The 18,544-nt window shown below is 48.2% G+C and overlaps 1 protein-coding gene across 2 annotated transcripts in view; it reads right to left on the reverse strand.

The window, feature by feature from the left end:
• The window catches only part of TOX2 (TOX high mobility group box family member 2), a 135,087-nt gene that overhangs the window by 76,847 nt on the left and 39,696 nt on the right, over window positions 1-18,544 (reverse strand). For both annotated transcript variants that reach the window (XM_061208928.1, XM_061208929.1), the window contains exon 2: window positions 4,103-4,168. In XM_061208928.1, the coding sequence (XP_061064911.1) occupies window positions 4,103-4,168 (66 nt within the window). The remainder of the gene's footprint in view (window positions 1-4,102; window positions 4,169-18,544) is intronic.

An 18,544-nucleotide genomic window follows, 5' to 3' on the forward strand; every position in this document is an offset into this window, starting at 1 on the left:
TATGAAAACGAAGGCAGCTATTCAGGAATTTTGGAGAGATTTGCAAAAAGCAAACAATGACCAAGCATTTGCAAAAGAAACTTCAAGCCCATGAGAACTAGTCTGAAAGTTTTTACAAGGGGACACAGTTGGCTAATACATATCCTGTAGGAACCTCTGTCTCAGCTGCAGAGATAAAGAAGATGGTGTTTCAGGAGAAGGTTAAATTAAAGAACAGGTTTTTAACATGACAAAATTGCACTTTCTGGAAGCAAACATCTTCCAGAAATGGCTTCCTGCTTACATATAGAGCTTTGCACATAGAAGGTGCCCAATAAACATGTGGTGAATAGATGAAGCTTGTATTTAACTGTATTTATAAAATGCATTTCATGACATTTAGAGTGTTTATCCTCTGAATCCTCTATCAGCTATGAGACCTTCATTTGCCCACATGTGTATGTCAATCCTTCAATAATTGGGACAATACAATTCCTACGGCTGATGAGGCCACACACCATGACTGGGTATTCATGTACAAATGTGCATGTGTGGGTTCAAGCAAGCATTCCAGGAAAGAGACTGGAAGGAAAGATACAGAACTTTTGCCATTAAGAACTAGAGGCCTTGTCCATCTACAGATGAATGGATAAAGAAGATGTGGTAAATATACACAATGGAATACTACTCAGCCATAAAAAACAAATGAAATATTGCCATTTGCAGCAACATGGATGGACCTAGAGATTATCATACTAAGTGAAGTAAGCCAGACAGAGAAAGACAAATATCATATGATATGACTTATATATGGAATCTAAAAAAATGATACAAATGAACTTATTCACAAAACAGAAATAGACTCACAGACATAGAAAACAAAATTATGGTTACCAAAGGGGAAAAGGGAAGGAGGGATAAATTAGGAGTTTGGGATTATACACTACTATATATAATATAGATAAACAACAAGGACCTACTGTATAGCACAAGGAACTATATTCAATAGCTTGTAATAACCTATAATGGAAAAGAATCTGAAAAAGAATATATATACATATATTTATATATATAAAATAACTGAATCACTTTGCTGTATACCTGAAACTAACACAACGTTGTAAATCAACTATACTTCAATAATTAAAAAAAAAAAAAGCTAGAGGCCAGTGGAGCCCCTCCAAGCCACGGGAGCTGCAGGTCCCAGAGGAGTCTTACTCTTCAGCAAAATCAGCGTGAACTACGTGGCACATGCTTCCCATATGTGATAGTTTGTTAAAAGACCACACTGCTTTGCAGCGCCTCCCATCAACAGAGTCTACTTCCCCATTCCCTGACTCTAGACTGGCCCTTTGACTTGTTTTGACCACATTCTAGAATATGTTAGAAGTAGTCATATGCCAATTGGAAGCCTAGACCTCAAGAGGTCTTGCAGCTTTGGCTCTTGCTGCTCTGGGAGCCCCTTTCCCACCATGTGAACAAATTCAGGCTAGCCTGCTGGAGCACAAGAGACCATGTGGCATAGAACGGAATCCTCCATACCAATCAGCCCACAGCCTACCTGGCTGCTGACTGCTGCCACTTAAATGATCCTAGCCATGACCAGAAGAGCCACCCAGCTGAACTCAACCAAATTGCCAAGCCATGGAATCATGAACTAGATAAATATTTATTGTTTTAAGCCACTAATTTTTGGAGGTGCATGTTATGCAGCAAAAGCTAACTGATACACTATAATAAGTCTAGATTGTAATTTCTAAGTCTGCTCACATCAAGGTTGGCTTGTGCCACCACGTGGACTCAGAGAATCCTGATATCTTCTCTATAAAGTTCTAAGTTAGGGAGACTCTCTGAGTGACAGCACAAGAGACTTGGAAGGACCCTTAGGGAGTCCAACCACCTCGTTACACTGTTAAGGAAATGCATTCATTACATAAGTATTTCCTGAGTGCCTCCTTTGTGCCAGGCATTACGGCCCAACAGGGGGGCACAACAGTGCATAAGAGAGACCAGATCCTGCTCTCAGGGAGGCCACAGTCTAGGGTAGAAACCGGATGTTATTCAAGTCATCCCACAAAAAAGCAGACAACCACAGTGACAAACGCTGTGAACTAAAAGGACATGGTACCATGAGACAGAATTACAGAGAAGGGACCTAATTTGGATTTGGGGGTCACCAAGAGCTCTCTAAGGAAGTGACATTTAGGCTGAAGCAAGTTGGTGGCAGCCTTGAGGTGGGAACGGAGCTCTCCACAGACACAGCAAGGTGTGTGGAGCTTTGAGTCCCAGCCCTGCAGGTTCAAATTCCATCTGTACTGCTCCCTGGCTGAGTCAGTCAACATCCTTGAGCCTCAGTTGCCTCATCTATGAAATGGGGTTAACAATACTGTCTTACTTCTTCATGGTACTTCTCAAAGCGGTCGTGAAGGTCAGTTGAAATAACCACTGAGAAAAGGGCAAACTGTCGAGTGTTGGGTGAACAGATGAAGCTACTGTTAGCAACTTGGCGGGGGGACATTTATTTGTTCTCCAGCTACCCTGCAAAGGACTGTGCCCCCCTCTGCCCAAGCCTAGAGCAGACGCGGAGCCCCACTGAGTCCCACTCGCCCTTCTTGGTGGAAGCACAGTACCAACCCTCTCCACTAGGGACTGAGCCAGTGTCGACTCCAGCATAGCACGGTTCTGAGAGCCAGGGCTCAGGATGTTAGCAAAATGCAGTTGAAACATTGTGAAAGGGCTCGGATAAGGTGTTCGGGAGTAAACTCTGGTCTTTTGAGACAATCACACTTCCAAGTGGATTAGGGACAATTCAGTGACTTCTGTGATCTCTTCCAAAATGAGCATTTCCAGGACTGGAGTCTGGCTCCCCAGTTCTTGCAGCTTGGCACAAGTCAGAGCAATATACAGGCAGCTTTTCAGCAGCCCCCCTGGTGCTCACACAGTCACAGGCCATAGAAGGGGTATGGCCTGGCGGGTCCACAGGCACACCCCTGCAGTGGCAGAGGAGGGGGCTGCAGCGCCCTGTAACAGAGGAGCTTCCACACCACGCTGGGATGACAACAGTATCTTCCCTCACCGGCAGTGTTCCCTAAGGGCCACAAGCCCATGTCTCTCTCATCTGTGTCCCCCACAGTACCTCTCACAGAGTAGGGCACATAAATGTTTGTGAATTAATAGGCTTCTGTTTCCCCAGCTGGAAAATGTGGTCCCAGCCACCCAACTTGGACTGCCATGACCTCCACGACTACATAGCCAGAGGCGGGGGACAGCAGCTCCAGGGACAGGCTTGTCCTCCAGCTCCCCAAGTTTCTCAGCAGCTATGAAACCCCTCTGCCCTCCATCCAGCACCCTGAGCTGCTGCCACCCAGCAGGCACCACTGCTTTAGGGAAGCATCTTCCAGGATGTTTGTGGGACCCTCCATGGGGTCCCAGACTATAGTGAGGACCCTCTCTGGCATCTGAGTCTCTAGCGAGGATGCTCCCAGCTGAGAGAAACCTTAATTTCCAGAGACCGGGCTCTCAGTGGCAAATCTGTCCAACTGGCATCTGGGACTCCCAAGGGGCTGGGCTGGAGCTGGGGACAGTCTTGCCCGGGGATGACTCAGCCCCCTTCACCACCAAGAAAAGCTGCACGGAAAGCCTCTGCTCTCCTCCCTTTTCACCATGTCCACAACCCTCCCCAGCGGCATTAGACAACTCCAGGTGGGCAGGAGAGCCCCGAATGCTGATACGTGGGTGTGAGCACCTCCACACCAACATCTGCCCCCATGGGTGCTGTGTGGTGACGAGAGGCAGGCAGCACCAGAGAGCATGTGACATCTCTATTCGTTGCTGCTGAAAACTTCCCCTCTGTGCATGGAGAGTGCAGACAACACATTTCGAGTTTTATCAAGTTTTCAGTGATGCCCATTGTAAGCCAACAGTAGCCAGGTAGTTGATGTACAGAAAACACTACAGTCCCAGTTTGATTGCCCAGTTGAGGGAGACTCAGCTGATATTCTTGATCATTCTAAGAGAGGACAATAGTGGGCTGAGCCTTCTGCTCTGCACCCCTCCCATCCCACCCCGGGAGCAGCTTGGCTCCAGCCAGCCCAAGGCTGGACAGGGAGGACGGGGCACCCACCTGGCTGGTTGATAGGAGCTCTGGGTTTCCGTCACTCATCCCCACGTAGGCACTCTCACCATCAAACTGGAACAGAGAAAGAGAGGCAGCTCTGATGAAAATGTTCTCAAGAAGGGCCCAGCAGAAGCCAGAGGAGGTCAGGGGACTAAAAGCACTGAGGGGTAAAGACTCTGGAGCCTGGAGAAGCAAAGACTGAGCCCAAGATGCCCAGTCCCCATTTCAGTAGGACTCCCTCTAGGGTAGAAGAAGCAGTCCTTATTCTGTGACCTCTGATGGCTTGGGTTCATCACACTTAGGATGCAGAGAGGAAAACCTTTCTGCCCTTTATACCTTGTCCATAGATGTGTCAGGTTGCCTTGTCAGATACTGAGCTCCCCATCTCTGGAAGTATGCAAATATTTCTCCTGGCCAAAATGACATCAGGCTCTCAGCTAGAGCTGGAATTCCACAAGCTGGAGAGAGGCCAAGGTCTCCAGAGCCTTGGGATCAGGACAGCCTGCCCCCGACCCATCCTTTGGGTCTTACCATCCCAAGTGGCTCTGCCCCCTCACCTTTGACCCTTAGGCAGTGAGGACTGTGGTAAAAACCATGTACAGGAACTACACCCTGTGTTCTGAGCAGCTGCCAAGGCTGGAGTTGGGAAGATTTGTCTGCAAGAGGGAGCAGGTGTAGCAGGAGAAGCAGGGGCTCTGGGGCCACTGGCTCCCCTTTTCCCTGATGTGTGATCTTGAGCTGGTGTCTGAACTTCTGAGGTGCCACATCTGTCAAATGGGGATAACGACCGTAGTCCTCTCTCCAGGGGATGCTGCACTGAAACGTGCAAAGCACTTGGCTCAATTCCAGTTCCCTTCGCTTGAGACAAGTGTCTTGGGTCGGGTTCTCTAGAAGCAGAGCCTGAGACAAGGGTTCAAATGCATGTGATCTTTGGGAAGTGCTCTTTAGAAATAACCTGTAAGGGAGGGAGGGATCAGGATAGGACAGGGGAAGGAGCTAAGCAAGGATGTGGTCCCAGCTGGAGAGTCGCTGTAGCCTGATCCCACCACAAGCTCTGGGGCATGGATGGTACCACAGACTTAGTCCCAGCATGAAGCAAGAGGCTGCACTTTTGTAGCCCATGTACATCAGTCATTGGCTGTGGGCTGCCCTTAAGGGACAGAAGGAGTCATAACCTGAGAAGGGTGGCCCCCATTTGGCCAAGGACAGTTCTCCAGAGAATTGTGCCAGCTGTGAGCCATTTTTAGCCAGTGCTCACAGCAGATGGGAGTAAGCTGTGCTGGACAGTAAAGGGATCTGGGGGAGGGGGGGCACCAAGAGCAGCTGGCCAGTTTACTGTAATTGAAAAAAACCCTTTTATTAGGTTATATTCATATGGTTCAAAATTCCCAAAGTACAAAAAGCAACAGAGTGAAAAGTCGCCTCCCCCCACCTCCCAGGCATTCACCGCCCCTCTCCAGAGACAACAGCTGCATCTACCAGCTTCCTATACATCCTTTCAGAGATAGTCCCTGTATATACATTAGAGTCATTGCTTTCACATAAATGACAGCATACTATACACACCATTTTGCACCTTATTTTTCTCCTAGCAACACATCCTGGAAAGTGTTTTATGTCAGGACATAATTTTGCTTTCTGGTACCTAGTATGCCACAGTACGCCTGTAACATATATATTTAACTAGCTAAGCATGTGGGCAATTGAGTTGTTTCCAGGCTTTTGCTATTTCCACATTGCTCCCGTGAATATTTTTGTACATCCATCATTTTGCATGGGTGTGAGTCTATCTGTAGGATTAGTCTGTATACTCACGGCATCCAACCGTGTGTGCGTCTGTACTTTGGATGGACATCACCAAGCAGCCCTCATGGAGGTTGGAAAAGTCCACAATCCTGCAATCATCAGTTCATCCAGACCCTCTTCGCTCTGAGAGGTTTTCCTAACAACCGGCTCAGATGCCAGCCTCCTACCTCTGTGGGCTCTGAAGCCCACTACCCCCGACTCCCTTGCCCTGCTTGCCCCTGTTCATCGTTCCACAGCCCCTTTACCTTCTAGCTTTCTACATAATTTACTTATTTACCACGTTCATTGCTTACAGTTGGATTTCCCCTACGAAAACGGAGGGGACTTGAGGTCGGGGTCTTTGTCTGTACACTGATGCCTCCCAAATACCTAGAATACTGCTTGACACAGAGCAGATACTCAATAAATGCTTGTTGAATGAATGAATGAATGAATGAAACAGCCACTACATCACTCACATTGTCTTTTACCAGGCCAATCTTTCCATGGGGGTAGTGGGATTAGGGTTTATACCCAAGTGCCTTCCCAACACAAGGATGGGCAGAGTCCTTTGGTGACTGCTGGATTTGCAAAAGAAAAGGCCATGCCATGCCTAGAGTCTGGGCATGACCCCAAATGCAAGGCTCCATCTACCACACTGTACCCCCGGAGCTCAGGCTTCAAGGCTCTGCTCAGAAACACCTCCTCCAAGAGGCCTGTCATGCTTTCACCTCCTTTGGCTGTCCCTCTAACAACATAGATTGTCTCCATATCTGTCTTTTGCCCCAGAATGGGAGCAGCATGGAGGCTGGAACTGTGTCCTGGTCATCTCCAAATCCCACAACACCTGACACAGACTGGCGTCAGGAACGGGACTACGACTTAGGCAGGGTAAAGTGCTCTCAACAAAAGCTCCTGGGTACTTATCAGACGTGTCACCACGGCTACATATTCTTCGATAAAAGTAAGACCTTTTGAAAAATCACACGTAATTTATATGTATGTTCTAAAAGAAAGAATGATGGGAAGTGGAGGGGGACGAAATTTAACCAGGTATTTGGAACATTTTATAAAGCAATAGTCATCAAACAGTATGGTATAGATTAAAAGTACAGGGACATGTATTAAAGGAGCAGAGGGAAAGATGTCCCCCAAACTCTGTGCAATATCCCATTTATTAAATGCTGGCTAGAACGAAGCCACCCCGGTCCACTCTCTCCCCCGACATGCACAGCAGGCAATGAACAAATATTCGGTGAATGAATGAATATGCTTGGCACCGAGCAAAATGCTTTCCATGAAAGAGCTCATTTAACCCTCACGACAACCAGTGTTTCAAACCAAGGAAACAGGTCGAGAGGATAAACAGTTGCCCAAGACCACGCAGTTAGGGTGACACTGCACTGCAGAGTGGTCTGTTTGCTTCCTGGGCTTGGCCTCTCCCACGAGGCTGTAAACTCCTCGGCGGCAGGGATCACGGCCTGGCTGCACACCTCCCCCCCGCCACACACACACATAGCCAATCATTTGCCGGGGCCTGGCACATACTAGGTGCTCCATGTGTGCGTGCTCGTGCTTCGCAGCGGGAGGAGCTCCCCGCAGTGAGTGGTGGGGAATGGCGCTGGGGAGGGACAGGGACCCTGGATTTTGAGGCACGTGTGCCGGGGGTAGTGCAGAGGTTGAGCAGCGGGTCCCCGTGAGGTCATCAGAGCCCCCTCAAGCGGGCTTCAGCATTCACTTGTTTATTCAACCAAGAAAGAGCAGCCACATGCCAGAGCGAAGCTTGCTTCCTGCTTCAAGGAAAATCTGAGAAGTTGGCAGAGGTTCCCAAGGCAGGGCCTGGGTCAGCCTCCATCGGGTCGCCCCTGGGCGCCTCGCATGGTGTCCTGGAGCACAGGACTCGGCTACTGAGCGGCTATGAACAGAGGCCCCGAGGTGGTGGTTGGGTGGGTGGTGTCTCTTCTCTGCCCACCTCTGTCCAGCGTTCCACCACCTCTGAGCCCTTGTAGGGGGCAGGAAGGAGGGAAGGGGCCTCCGCAACCTCCCAGGCTTCCCCTGGCTTGGCCCCCAGGGCCCTAAGGCCTGAGACTTACCCCCTCAGCCCTCCTCTTGGGGTGGGGGGCTTTCTGGAGGAAAGAACCTGCGTGCCAAGGGGAGAAGTCACAAAGCCTAGACACTGAAGAGCCACCTTCTCCTCCACGTGCACCAAACAGACTGAAAACGCCCACATGGACACCCACGGCACAGCGGTGACGCTGAGTGAGCGTCACACAAAGGTATACGACACACAGTGTGCCCAAGCATGGCGACAACATATGCATCACAGACTGGCGGGGGCCCACGGCACACACAACAGAGTGTTCAAGACAGCACTCAGTTACACACACACCACACGCATGGGTAGCACCAACCATCGCAGACAAAGACGTCCAGAGTACAAGCGTCAGTGTACACGGCACAGACCCTTGACGGGGCTGGTACACAACCGCCAGAGCCTGCACACATGGAAGGGAGGGGATGCCCAGATGAGAGTAAGTACCCCACCCATCTGCAATTGAATACGTATATAACTCAGAGAAACGTGCACACAAGCACATATGACCCGCGCATGCAGAGACACACAAAGACAAGGAAGAACTTAAATTCTGTGCGTATTTCAGTTTCTCAGTCCCTCAGTCAAAAATCTTTTTTCACACCACACAACCTTCCACACGCTTTAAAATGTGAAAAAAAAAAAAGTGTGTGTGTGTTTCAGGAGGGTGGGGAACAACGGCCTAAGAATTTCCATGAAATGCCAGGAGAACATCTCTTACCACTGACTGGAATAGATTAATTTTCCCCATTTCATATTCTAATTATAATTCCTTTTTCCCAGCGCCATCTTCAGTCGTCATTACAGCTGGAAGATTGTTCTGCGAAAGCCAGCCCTTCATCTTCTCTTCCCAAGAGTTTTGTCATGGAAATGAGTTTGGGAATCTGAAAGAATCCATTTTTGCAAATAGCGAATGTGTGGGGATAACCCTTTCATGACGGCCACCAAGGAGAGGCTTCTGAAGGGTCTGTCTCTCCCCACAACGTGTGGTCCCCCTTGGTGAGAGGGGCAGCTGGTCCTCTAGTCCAACAGCCACCGGCCCCCCCCCCCACACACACACATGCACAAAGAAAAGGATAGATCCCTTTTCTATCTTTAAGCAAACTTAGCAAATAGGCAGCCAAGGTGAAAGGTGAGACGCCCTGATTTTAGCGAGTCGGATGATGCTAGTTCCATCTGTGCCCCTTGGGCAAGCTCCGTAACTGCTCGAAGCCTCCGTTTCCTTATTCTGATGACCCACAGAGCCACTGATTCACAGGAGGTGGAAATTAAACATCTGTGGCATGGACAAATGTGGTAACTGGGTAGATGAATGGATGGAAGGAAGGGAGGGAATGAAGGATGGGATGGATGGATGCATGGATGGATGGATGGGTGATGGATGGTACAAATCAGCACAGTCCCATAGAAATATAAAGCAAGCCACATGTGTAATATAAAATTTTCTAGTAGCCACAGTTAAAAAAAAAAAAAAAAAAAAGGGACTTCCCTGGCCGTCCAGTGCTTAAGTCTCCACGCTTCCTGGAATATTACTCAGCCATAAAAAGGAATGAAATTGGGTCATTTGTAGAGATGTGGATGGACCTAGAGACTGTCATACAGAGTGGAGTAAGTCAGAAAGAGAAAAACATATATCGTATATTAACGCATATATGTGGAATCTAAACAAATGTTATAGATGATCTTATTTGCAAAGCAGAAATAGAGACACAGACGTAGAGAACAAACGTATGGATACCAAGGGGGGTGGGTGGGATGAACTGGGAGATGGGGATTGACATATATACACTACTGATACTATGTATAAAATAGGTAACTAATGAGAACCTACTATAAAGCACAGGGAACTCTACTCAGTGCTCTGTGGTGACCTAAATGGGAAGGAAATCCAAAAAAGAGGGGATATATGTATACATACAGCTGATTCATTTTTCTGTACAGTAGAAACTAACACAACATTGTAAAGCAACTATACCCCAATAAAAACTAAAAAAAAAAAAAAAAAGACTCCACGTTTCCAATGCAGGGGGCGCGGGTTTGATCCCTGGTCGGGGAGCTAAGATCCCACATGCCGCACTGCGTGGTATGGCCAAAATTTTTTTAAAAATTAAAAATAAATTTAAAAATAAATAAATAAAATATAAATAAAGTTAAAAAAGAAAGTATAAACTGGTGAAATTAATTTTAAAGACATATTTATTTAACCCAATATATTAACAATATTGGTTTCAACATGTGATCAATAGGAAAATTGTAAATGAGATGGTTTACAGTCTTTTTTTGATACTGTCTTTGAAATCTAGTATGTATTTTACGTTACAGTACGTCTCAGTTTAGACTTAGCCACATTTTGAGTGCTCAAAAGTCACAGGTGGCTGGTGGTGAATAGAGAAGTAAATAGTTGGGATGGATAAGATGAGTGGATGGATGGCGGGTAGGTGTATGGGTGCAATGGACGGATGAGTGGACGGATGGATGGATGATGGATGGAAGCGGGGGTGGGGAGATGAGTGGTTTAGGGAATGAGTGGGATAGATGGGTCAGTGGACAAAGAAATGACTCAATGGTTGGACAGATGGAATTAGAAGGTGGGATGAATGGATGGATGGGCAGGTGGGTGGCTGGGATGGGAGGGATGAGCAGATCGATGAATGAGATGGGATGGCTGGGTCAGTATGAAGAGACGGGTGTGACGGGAAGATGATTAGGATGGTGGATGAGATAAACAGATGGCTGGAATGGGTGTGTGGGATGCCTGCGCTAATGGAATGGGCTGAATGGTGGGTGGATAGATAGGTATTTCCTCCTCGAGTCACACTTTCGTTGGATGATGCCATGGCTTCTTAGGGTTGCAACATGTCACTGACTTTCAAACACTCACCTTCAGCCAAGTTACCTCCAGATTGCAATGCACCATTTCCCCTGAACATTTCCCCCATTTGGTCCATGAGCACCTCAAGTTCAACACACCCAACACTGAACTCACAACACGTGTAGAAGCCTGCTCTTTCTCTGGCGGTCTGCCATCATGAGAGATGTCACCTCTACAGAGTACACTGTCAGTACCTCTGGGGTGACTCTGGACCCCTTCCATCCTACATCCTCCTGATCCAATCACCAGCAGAAGCTTTCTGCTCAGCTTATTCCAACCCAACCCATCTTTCACCCTGGCTATCACTAGCAATCTTTCAGCAATCATTTCACTGCTCAGATCAAAACCCTGCAGTGACTCCACATCATTGACTCTGGCATCCAGGACCCTCCATGACACCCAGCCCTGAGACTCAGCTCCCACAGCATCCCTCAAGGCTGCAGGAACCTCCAGCACCCTTGCCTTTGCACACATTGCCCCATCATCAGCCTGGGGCACCCTCCTCCTCCCTTTCTCAATCCACTGAAGTCCAACTCTTCCTAGGTCTTTTTTTTTTTTTTTTTTTCTGGCTATGCACTCCAACCTTAACAGTCCTGCTTGCTTCTATAAATCCGTATTCTTGGGCCCAATCTTAAAGCCCCCATCTCAAGCCAGCTTTGGACTTAATTCAACTTCCATGTATAGTGTGATATACTGGGCAACAGCATTGATTCTTGAATAGGAGTATCAGTTCCACCACTTACTTAGCTGTATGTGACCTTGGATTTAACTTCTCTTTGCCTTAGTTTCCTCACCTGTAAAATGGTAATGATGGCAGTTAATTATTACTGCCTCATAAGGTTTTTGATATCTGTTATCAGATATCAGATATGAGTTAATACCTGTAACATAATACTTAATAATGGTAATGACTTTTGATAAGTGTTTAATAAATGTTATCTTTTATTATTATATGCTAAACTATTATCCCCTCATCAGCCCCAATGCCCCTCAGTCTTGCAGAGGACTGTATCTCCTATGTCTCTGAGACCATCAGATACTCCCTCAACTCTCTCCCCTCCTCCACATTATTAATATCACACCCATCCTGACCTCCTTTCCTTTAGTCTAAATAGGTGAAGTGTCTCCCTCCCGTTCAAGGTGAGCCCTTTCACTCTGACCCCGTCCCTCTCATGTCTTTCCCTCATTCATTCCCACTCCTAGATCTAAGACCTAATTTAAATATGCTGAGGTAAAATGAAATCAGTCAATGCCCTTATATCAGGCACCAAGCACCTACAATGTACTGAGTACCACACTCCCAGCATCGGCGGTTTACCGTAAATAAACCTTGTCACAAGGCACTGAACAGAGGTAAAAGCAAAGGGATTCTGAGGTCACAGAAGGGGCAACTGTCATTGTTCGTTGACTGGTATCTAGCGATTGTTTACCATGTGCCTGACATTGTACAGACACCAGCCATACTGTAATGATAATGACACAGCTCCTCAAGGAGCCCCCAGTCCTTTGGAGAAGCTTGGGCGAATAAAACGTTCCTATTCTCCAAATCTGAGAAAGGAAGACAGGCCGTTCTTTGGCCATAGTCCCACAACAGGAACAAGTAACCACAAACCTTGTCTGATGCTCATCTCAATTGGTCAGTGACAGTTTTGTACCCACCCAGACTCTGAAAGTCAAGCGATCAATAACAGCCTCGCTCCAATAGCTACATGTCCACAGCTGGGGGTCAGCCTTTCCCAGAACCTCCTGCTTCTGAAAGTACCCCCATCCCTGGACTCCATGCTTCCCCAAACCCTACAAAACTCAGCTCTTGCTTGATTTGGACAGACTAGCTTTGCAAGGTACAGCAATGAATTCAACATCTTGTTTCTGATATAAAATGATGGCCTCATCTTTGACAAATGTGACAATGGTAGGATCAAGTTATCACAGAGGAGTGAAAGAAGGGAGAAGGGCCTTTCAAGAGAAGTATCCTGAAAAGGATAACTTGGAAGCCCCATGATGGAGAACATATAGGAGTTGGCCAGGCAAAGAGCAGGGAACATGACATCTGAGGCTGCTGTGAGCACAGGCCAGTGGGTACCTACTCTATTCCAGACCTCATCCCAGAGCTGTGCCTGGTCATCTCACTGGAAAGCCCCAGAATTCCCAAGGCTTCATGACCAGCCCCATTGTAGACGTGAGCAAGGCAAGGCGCAGGGTGGTTGGGGAGCTTGCCCAAAGCTACCCAGTCAGTTCCGAATCTGCCCTTGATGTCAGGTACCAAAGCAACAGTTGTTCTGTAGAAGCTGCTGTCCCTCCCCTCTGCACAGAGACACAGATCAAAGACCAAAGATGCACAGTCCTCAGCCCGGCCAGTTGCAGACACCAAGAGATATGCCTCATGGAGATCTAAAGAGGAAACAATCAAAGCAGCCTACACAGCTCCCGCCTGCCCCCACAGTGGGCCGTGAGAACACTCGTTCTGCACAGATAAAACAGTTCAAAAGTATAGAGGCAGCAAACGTGGCAGCTGCACCCTGGGCCCTGCCGAGAGTGCGGTTTTATGTGGAAGTCTCACAGAGAGATACACATCACACCAGGGAGATCATGGGGGAGGGGCAGAGAGGCGCTGTACAGATGGAGCAGGACAGGGACAGGGCCTCAGGCTCAAACTCTGACCAGACCCCGTATGCTTAACTCCAGGTCCACCATCACTCAAAGAAGGATGACAGCACAGTGGTTACAAACGTGGGCTCTGGTGCCAAGCTGCCTGGGTCTAAATCATGTGCTTGCTTTTCAAGCTGTGCAACTTTTTAACTAAGTTACTATGTCTCAGTTTCCTCATCCGGAAAATGGGCATGACTATCACTTGGATTAAATAAATTAATTTATGTGCTTAGAACTTTGCCTGGTACAGAGAAAGCACTCAAAATTGTTAGCTATTACTTATATTACTATTTAAACCTTACAACAACCCTAGAAGCTTGCTATAACTGCCTCCCTTCTGTAGATGAAGAAACTGAGTGGGGCTTCATGCAAACCTGTGAGGTCCTAAGTGTGGGAAAAACCCCTTATGCCTCCACCCACCATATGTAATTTGAAATAAAATTTGTAAATTAAAATCTTTGTAAGACAGTCCAACTAGGGGCTAATTTTTTCTATGATGATGACATTCGCGCTTTGTTCCTAAATGTCAAATATCAATTTCTCTCCAAAAACAAGTTTTTCTCTTTATCAGTGCTTTGCCAGACGTGACGCACATTCTTATTCTGCCCACCAAGAAATCCAGAGCTCTGATTGAGGCCCAGAGAGGTTAGGGGATCTGCCCAAGGCCACACAGCCAAGACGTGCCCAAGCTGAGTCTGCAGTCCAGGCTGCTGGACCCCCAAAAGACCACACTGGCTTCCCACCTCCACTGTTTCCAAGCTGTGTGAACCAGAGCAGGTAACCTCGTGATTCTGGGCCAGGGGCCTCGTCTACCAGGAAGGGGAGATAATGCCTTGGGCATGGTCTGCCAGAGGGGCTGTGGGCCTCGGGAGCAAGCCCAGTGTTGTAGCCACTGCAGGACCTGCTTCCCCACCACTGACCAGAGCTGGCTTGGATGGTGCCACGTGTTTTATCAATTAAAAATATTGGAAGGTAATGTAAAAAGACAGTGATCAATGCAACTTCAGTGGCAGAGTGCTACCAGGCACCTGGCTCCTCCAAGAGGTGGGAATCATTGCCCCCGTTTTATAGACAAGGAAGCAGGGCCTTCCCAGCTCGCTCTAACCATCCTCCTTCTAGACCTGGCCTGTCCAGCGTGGTGGCCACTGAGCACTTGGAATACGGCTGGTCCAAACTGACAGGTGTTTACATGTAAAACACATACCAGGTCTCAAAGACCTAGAACAACAGCAACAGAAGAATACAAAATGCCTCATTGGTATATTTATATTGATTACATGCTGAAATGATAACATTTTGGGTAGATGGAGTTAACTAAAATATATTATTAAAATTAACTTCACCTGTTTCTTTTTACTTTTTAAAATGCGACTACTAAAGAATTTGAAATTATGTAAGTGGTTTGCATTATACTTCTATTGGACAGTTCTGGCAGAGATGCTGTCCCAGCCACTATCTGCTCCAGATCCAGAATCTTGGACATAGCAATAGCTGAATCCAATTCTCCACGAGAGATATGGGGAAACTGAGGCCCATAGAGGGAGAGTGATTTTTCAGGCAAGCAGCTGGTACAGAGGCATTCATTCACTCAACAAATGTTAAGTTCTAAGTGCTGGGATACAGCAGAGGACAAAGTGTGGAGCCACATCCCAGACCAGAGGTGACATGGTGATGACGTAGGTTTCCTTGCCCGGCCAATACACCTGGGGACCAGGGCAGCTGGACTGCACCAATTCCTCAGTTCCCCATTGTCACCTCAGATCACAGAGCTCAGAGACAGGAAGACATGGTGAAACTCCAGCTCCAACCCAGAGCAGATCCACCTCAAAGACCAATACTGAGCCCCCCAGCAGCTGCCAAGACATCCTGATGGGCAGGGTCTCTCAGAGGGCACAGCATGGCCTGGCAGGCCTGTGATTCTACCACTGGTGGCAGCTTACACACCGTCTGCATTACTGCAGATTTATGGCAAAAATTATCCTCTCTCTCAGCTCCATTTAAAGCCATTTGGAGCTTGCTCCCATCCCCGATTATAAATCTAATTGCACATTCCAAACAGACAAGCACTCATTAAGCTTTAATTATGCACATGTTGTTTTCAACAAACATTTTCATTTGGCCGCTGTGAGGGGGAATGGTTCCAAGGGGGCTGCCAACGCTGCCTGTGGCTGGAAGGAGCTGGGGCCCGAGAAGTGGGTCAGGGTGTGGTCGGTCCAAGAGCAGGACCAGGACCCCATCAGATCAGACTGATCAAGACTTTGATGGCCGTCCACCAGCCTTCTGCTGCTGGAGATGCCAACGCGCATATTCTCAGCTGGTCCCGCCTGCACCCCCAGTACGTCAGAGTCTCGTCTAAGCTGGAGCCAGTGGGCCTCTCTAGGGTGGGGAAGGGTGACCCACACTCCCAGCTCTGAATGATAAACCCTCCCCCATCAGCAGCTGTCCCTGCTCCCACCCTTCTCCCCCTGAACTGCCGCCATCTTTCTCCAGCACCTTCCATTCCTTCATCTGTCCACTCATTTATTCCACAACGATGGACCAAGCACAGACTTGATCAGGCAGTGAGGGGCCAGTGGGGATCGTGACAGATAAGCCGCCTGTCTGGTTCTGCCCAGGTCATTCTCCGTCAAGGTCCATCTCCCCACTGGGGGAAAAGTCTAAATTCTTTACTGTAGCATTCAAAGCACTTAAAAACCTACATCCTGCCAAACCTGACTGTCTAGGCTGGCCTTCCACTCCTCTCTCACAGTCCTCCCCTGTTCTGCCTTTTCGAGATGTCCTGAGATCCCAGCATGGACCACACTCTCCCACACACCTTGGCCTCTGCGGCTCTGTACTCTCCACCTGAATCTCCCTTCTTGTTCTGTTTCTTGCGGTTAACTCCCAATCACTCCCGCGCTGTTCCACTCCAGGAAGCCATTGTTGATACCCACTCCTGGATCCAGCTGACTGCCCCTCTGCTTGGGGGAAGCTATGGAAGCATTTATTGGACCCTATAATGCTGTTACCAACTGCCACATGTCTGGCTCCTAAGACCAGACTGCCCCGCTGTTTCCCCATAGCATCCTCTGCTCCAAGGGTGGGGAGGAGAGGTATCCACTCACTGTGTGGCCTCGAACAAGGCCTTCCGCTCTCCGGCCTCAATCTCCCCATTTGTACGTGGAACGGTTGAATGGGCGAGGCTCTCTGGGCCCTTTGTAGTTCAGTCAGTTTTAAGTTTTGTGGTTTGTTCAGCAGCTAGACCCTTCTCTTCCCACCTGAAGAGTGGCCCTGAAGCCACCGATGCACGTTCAAATGTTCAGCCAGGACCCTCGGAACACAGGGAGCTCACCAAGCCACGTCTAGAGTGTACAAATGGCGCCCACCCAGAGATGGGGATGAGGGATCGCGGAGAACTCTGAGGCCACGCCTCACAGAGCTTCTGGAAAAATAAGCAAGGAAAATAAGTGTGTGTTTTAAGATGGTTATCAAGGTCCGTTCACAGCTGATGGTTACCTGTTGTTTTAGGGCAGGTTCCCTGGAAACAGACTCAGAGTGAAATCTGCCAGTTCGAAGTTTATTGGGGAGCACAACAGCAGAGCGAGGGAAGCAGGTGGACAGAGGGCAAGTTAACTGTGATGCGGTCACCAACAGAGGCCTCAGCCTGTCCCAAGGAGACTCTGGAGCTGGGATGGCTCTGTAGAGATGTCCTAAATTGAGGCAGGAGCCACTGCATTCCCAAGCAGGCCAGCCATTGGGTCCAGGCTGTCCTGGAGGAGGGTGACTGATAACCTTGGACAAGGTCCCTCCTTCCACCAAAGGCAATACCCAGAGACTCAGCTGCGAGTGGCAGCAGCCAACACTCTCCACAGCTGGAAGAATGAGTGTCTTAATCGGGGAGGGATCTGGGTGACTTACAACAGCATCCACTACAGCTATGATCATTTATTCATTTTAACTAATCCGTGCAACATTTACAGCCTGCTTACGATATGTCAGGCACTCGTTTAATCGATTTACGAGTTTTAACTCATATAATCCTTACAACCAACCTACAAGGTGAGTTACTGCTTCTAAGGCTCCCATTTTACAGATGAGGAAACTGAGGTCAAGTGAGGTTAAGCAGCTTGCCCAAGGCCACACAGCTAGTAAGTGGTGGAGTCAGGATTCAAACCCAGGATGTCCACCTCCAGAGCTGACGCTCTCACGACTGGGCTGTGCTACTTCCGTGGCCTTGCCCTGCTACTTACTCACGAAGGCACAGAGCTATCCACCCGCAGCCTTCTGCCCAGAGGCTGGGCTGCGGTCAGCGGTCTAGAGCCTCAGGCTGCCCAGAGTGGCCAGTATTTGTGCTTGACAATTATCTATCATCCGAGCGGTTGGGAACAAGTCCCAAAACTGATCCTTGCCAAAGACAATTAACTAAAAGCCACATGAGTGTATGTTGTGGGGACTGTGGCTTGGGGGAGTGAGGGTGACTGAGACAATGAGAAGCAGATGATTTGGAAGATATTTTCTCCCCAGTGCTACAAAACAAGCCCTCAATCATGCCACAAAGGGCTGGTATTGTTGGAAGGGAAATATGTCAACGACAGCGTTCAATCGTGGGGCGGTTAAAAAAAAAAAAAAAGAAAGAAAGGAAAAGAAAACAAAATCTTTTGAAATCGTAATTTGACCTAGAAAGGTTTTCTAGGTCACCTGAACTTGACACTTATGCCTCTAACCCCAAAACCTAACATAGACAAAGTACCAAGTTCACTTCCTTCTGTCGGTACCAGACAACACAGGAAATGATATTTGTAAACACTGCTACTATATTTTTTAGCGCTGTATTGAAATCAGCCCTTGGACTTGGGAGCTGAGAGAACACTGGAGCAGACCAGTTTTGGAAGCCTAGGCTCTGCACTTAGCTGCTGTGTGGCTGTGTGGCCATGTGGCTGGGGCAGGAACCTCACCTCTCTGATTCTCAGATGCCTCTCCTGTAAAATGGGAATGGGACTGGCAGGGCTGTGCGTGCCTCCTGTCAGTGTGCGGGCACACCGAGGTGCCCTAGAGAGGCTGGATTCCCCTA

Source organism: Eubalaena glacialis, chromosome 13 (assembly GCF_028564815.1).
Source record: "Eubalaena glacialis isolate mEubGla1 chromosome 13, mEubGla1.1.hap2.+ XY, whole genome shotgun sequence".
In the NCBI taxonomy this organism is placed as follows: domain Eukaryota; kingdom Metazoa; phylum Chordata; class Mammalia; order Artiodactyla; family Balaenidae; genus Eubalaena; species Eubalaena glacialis.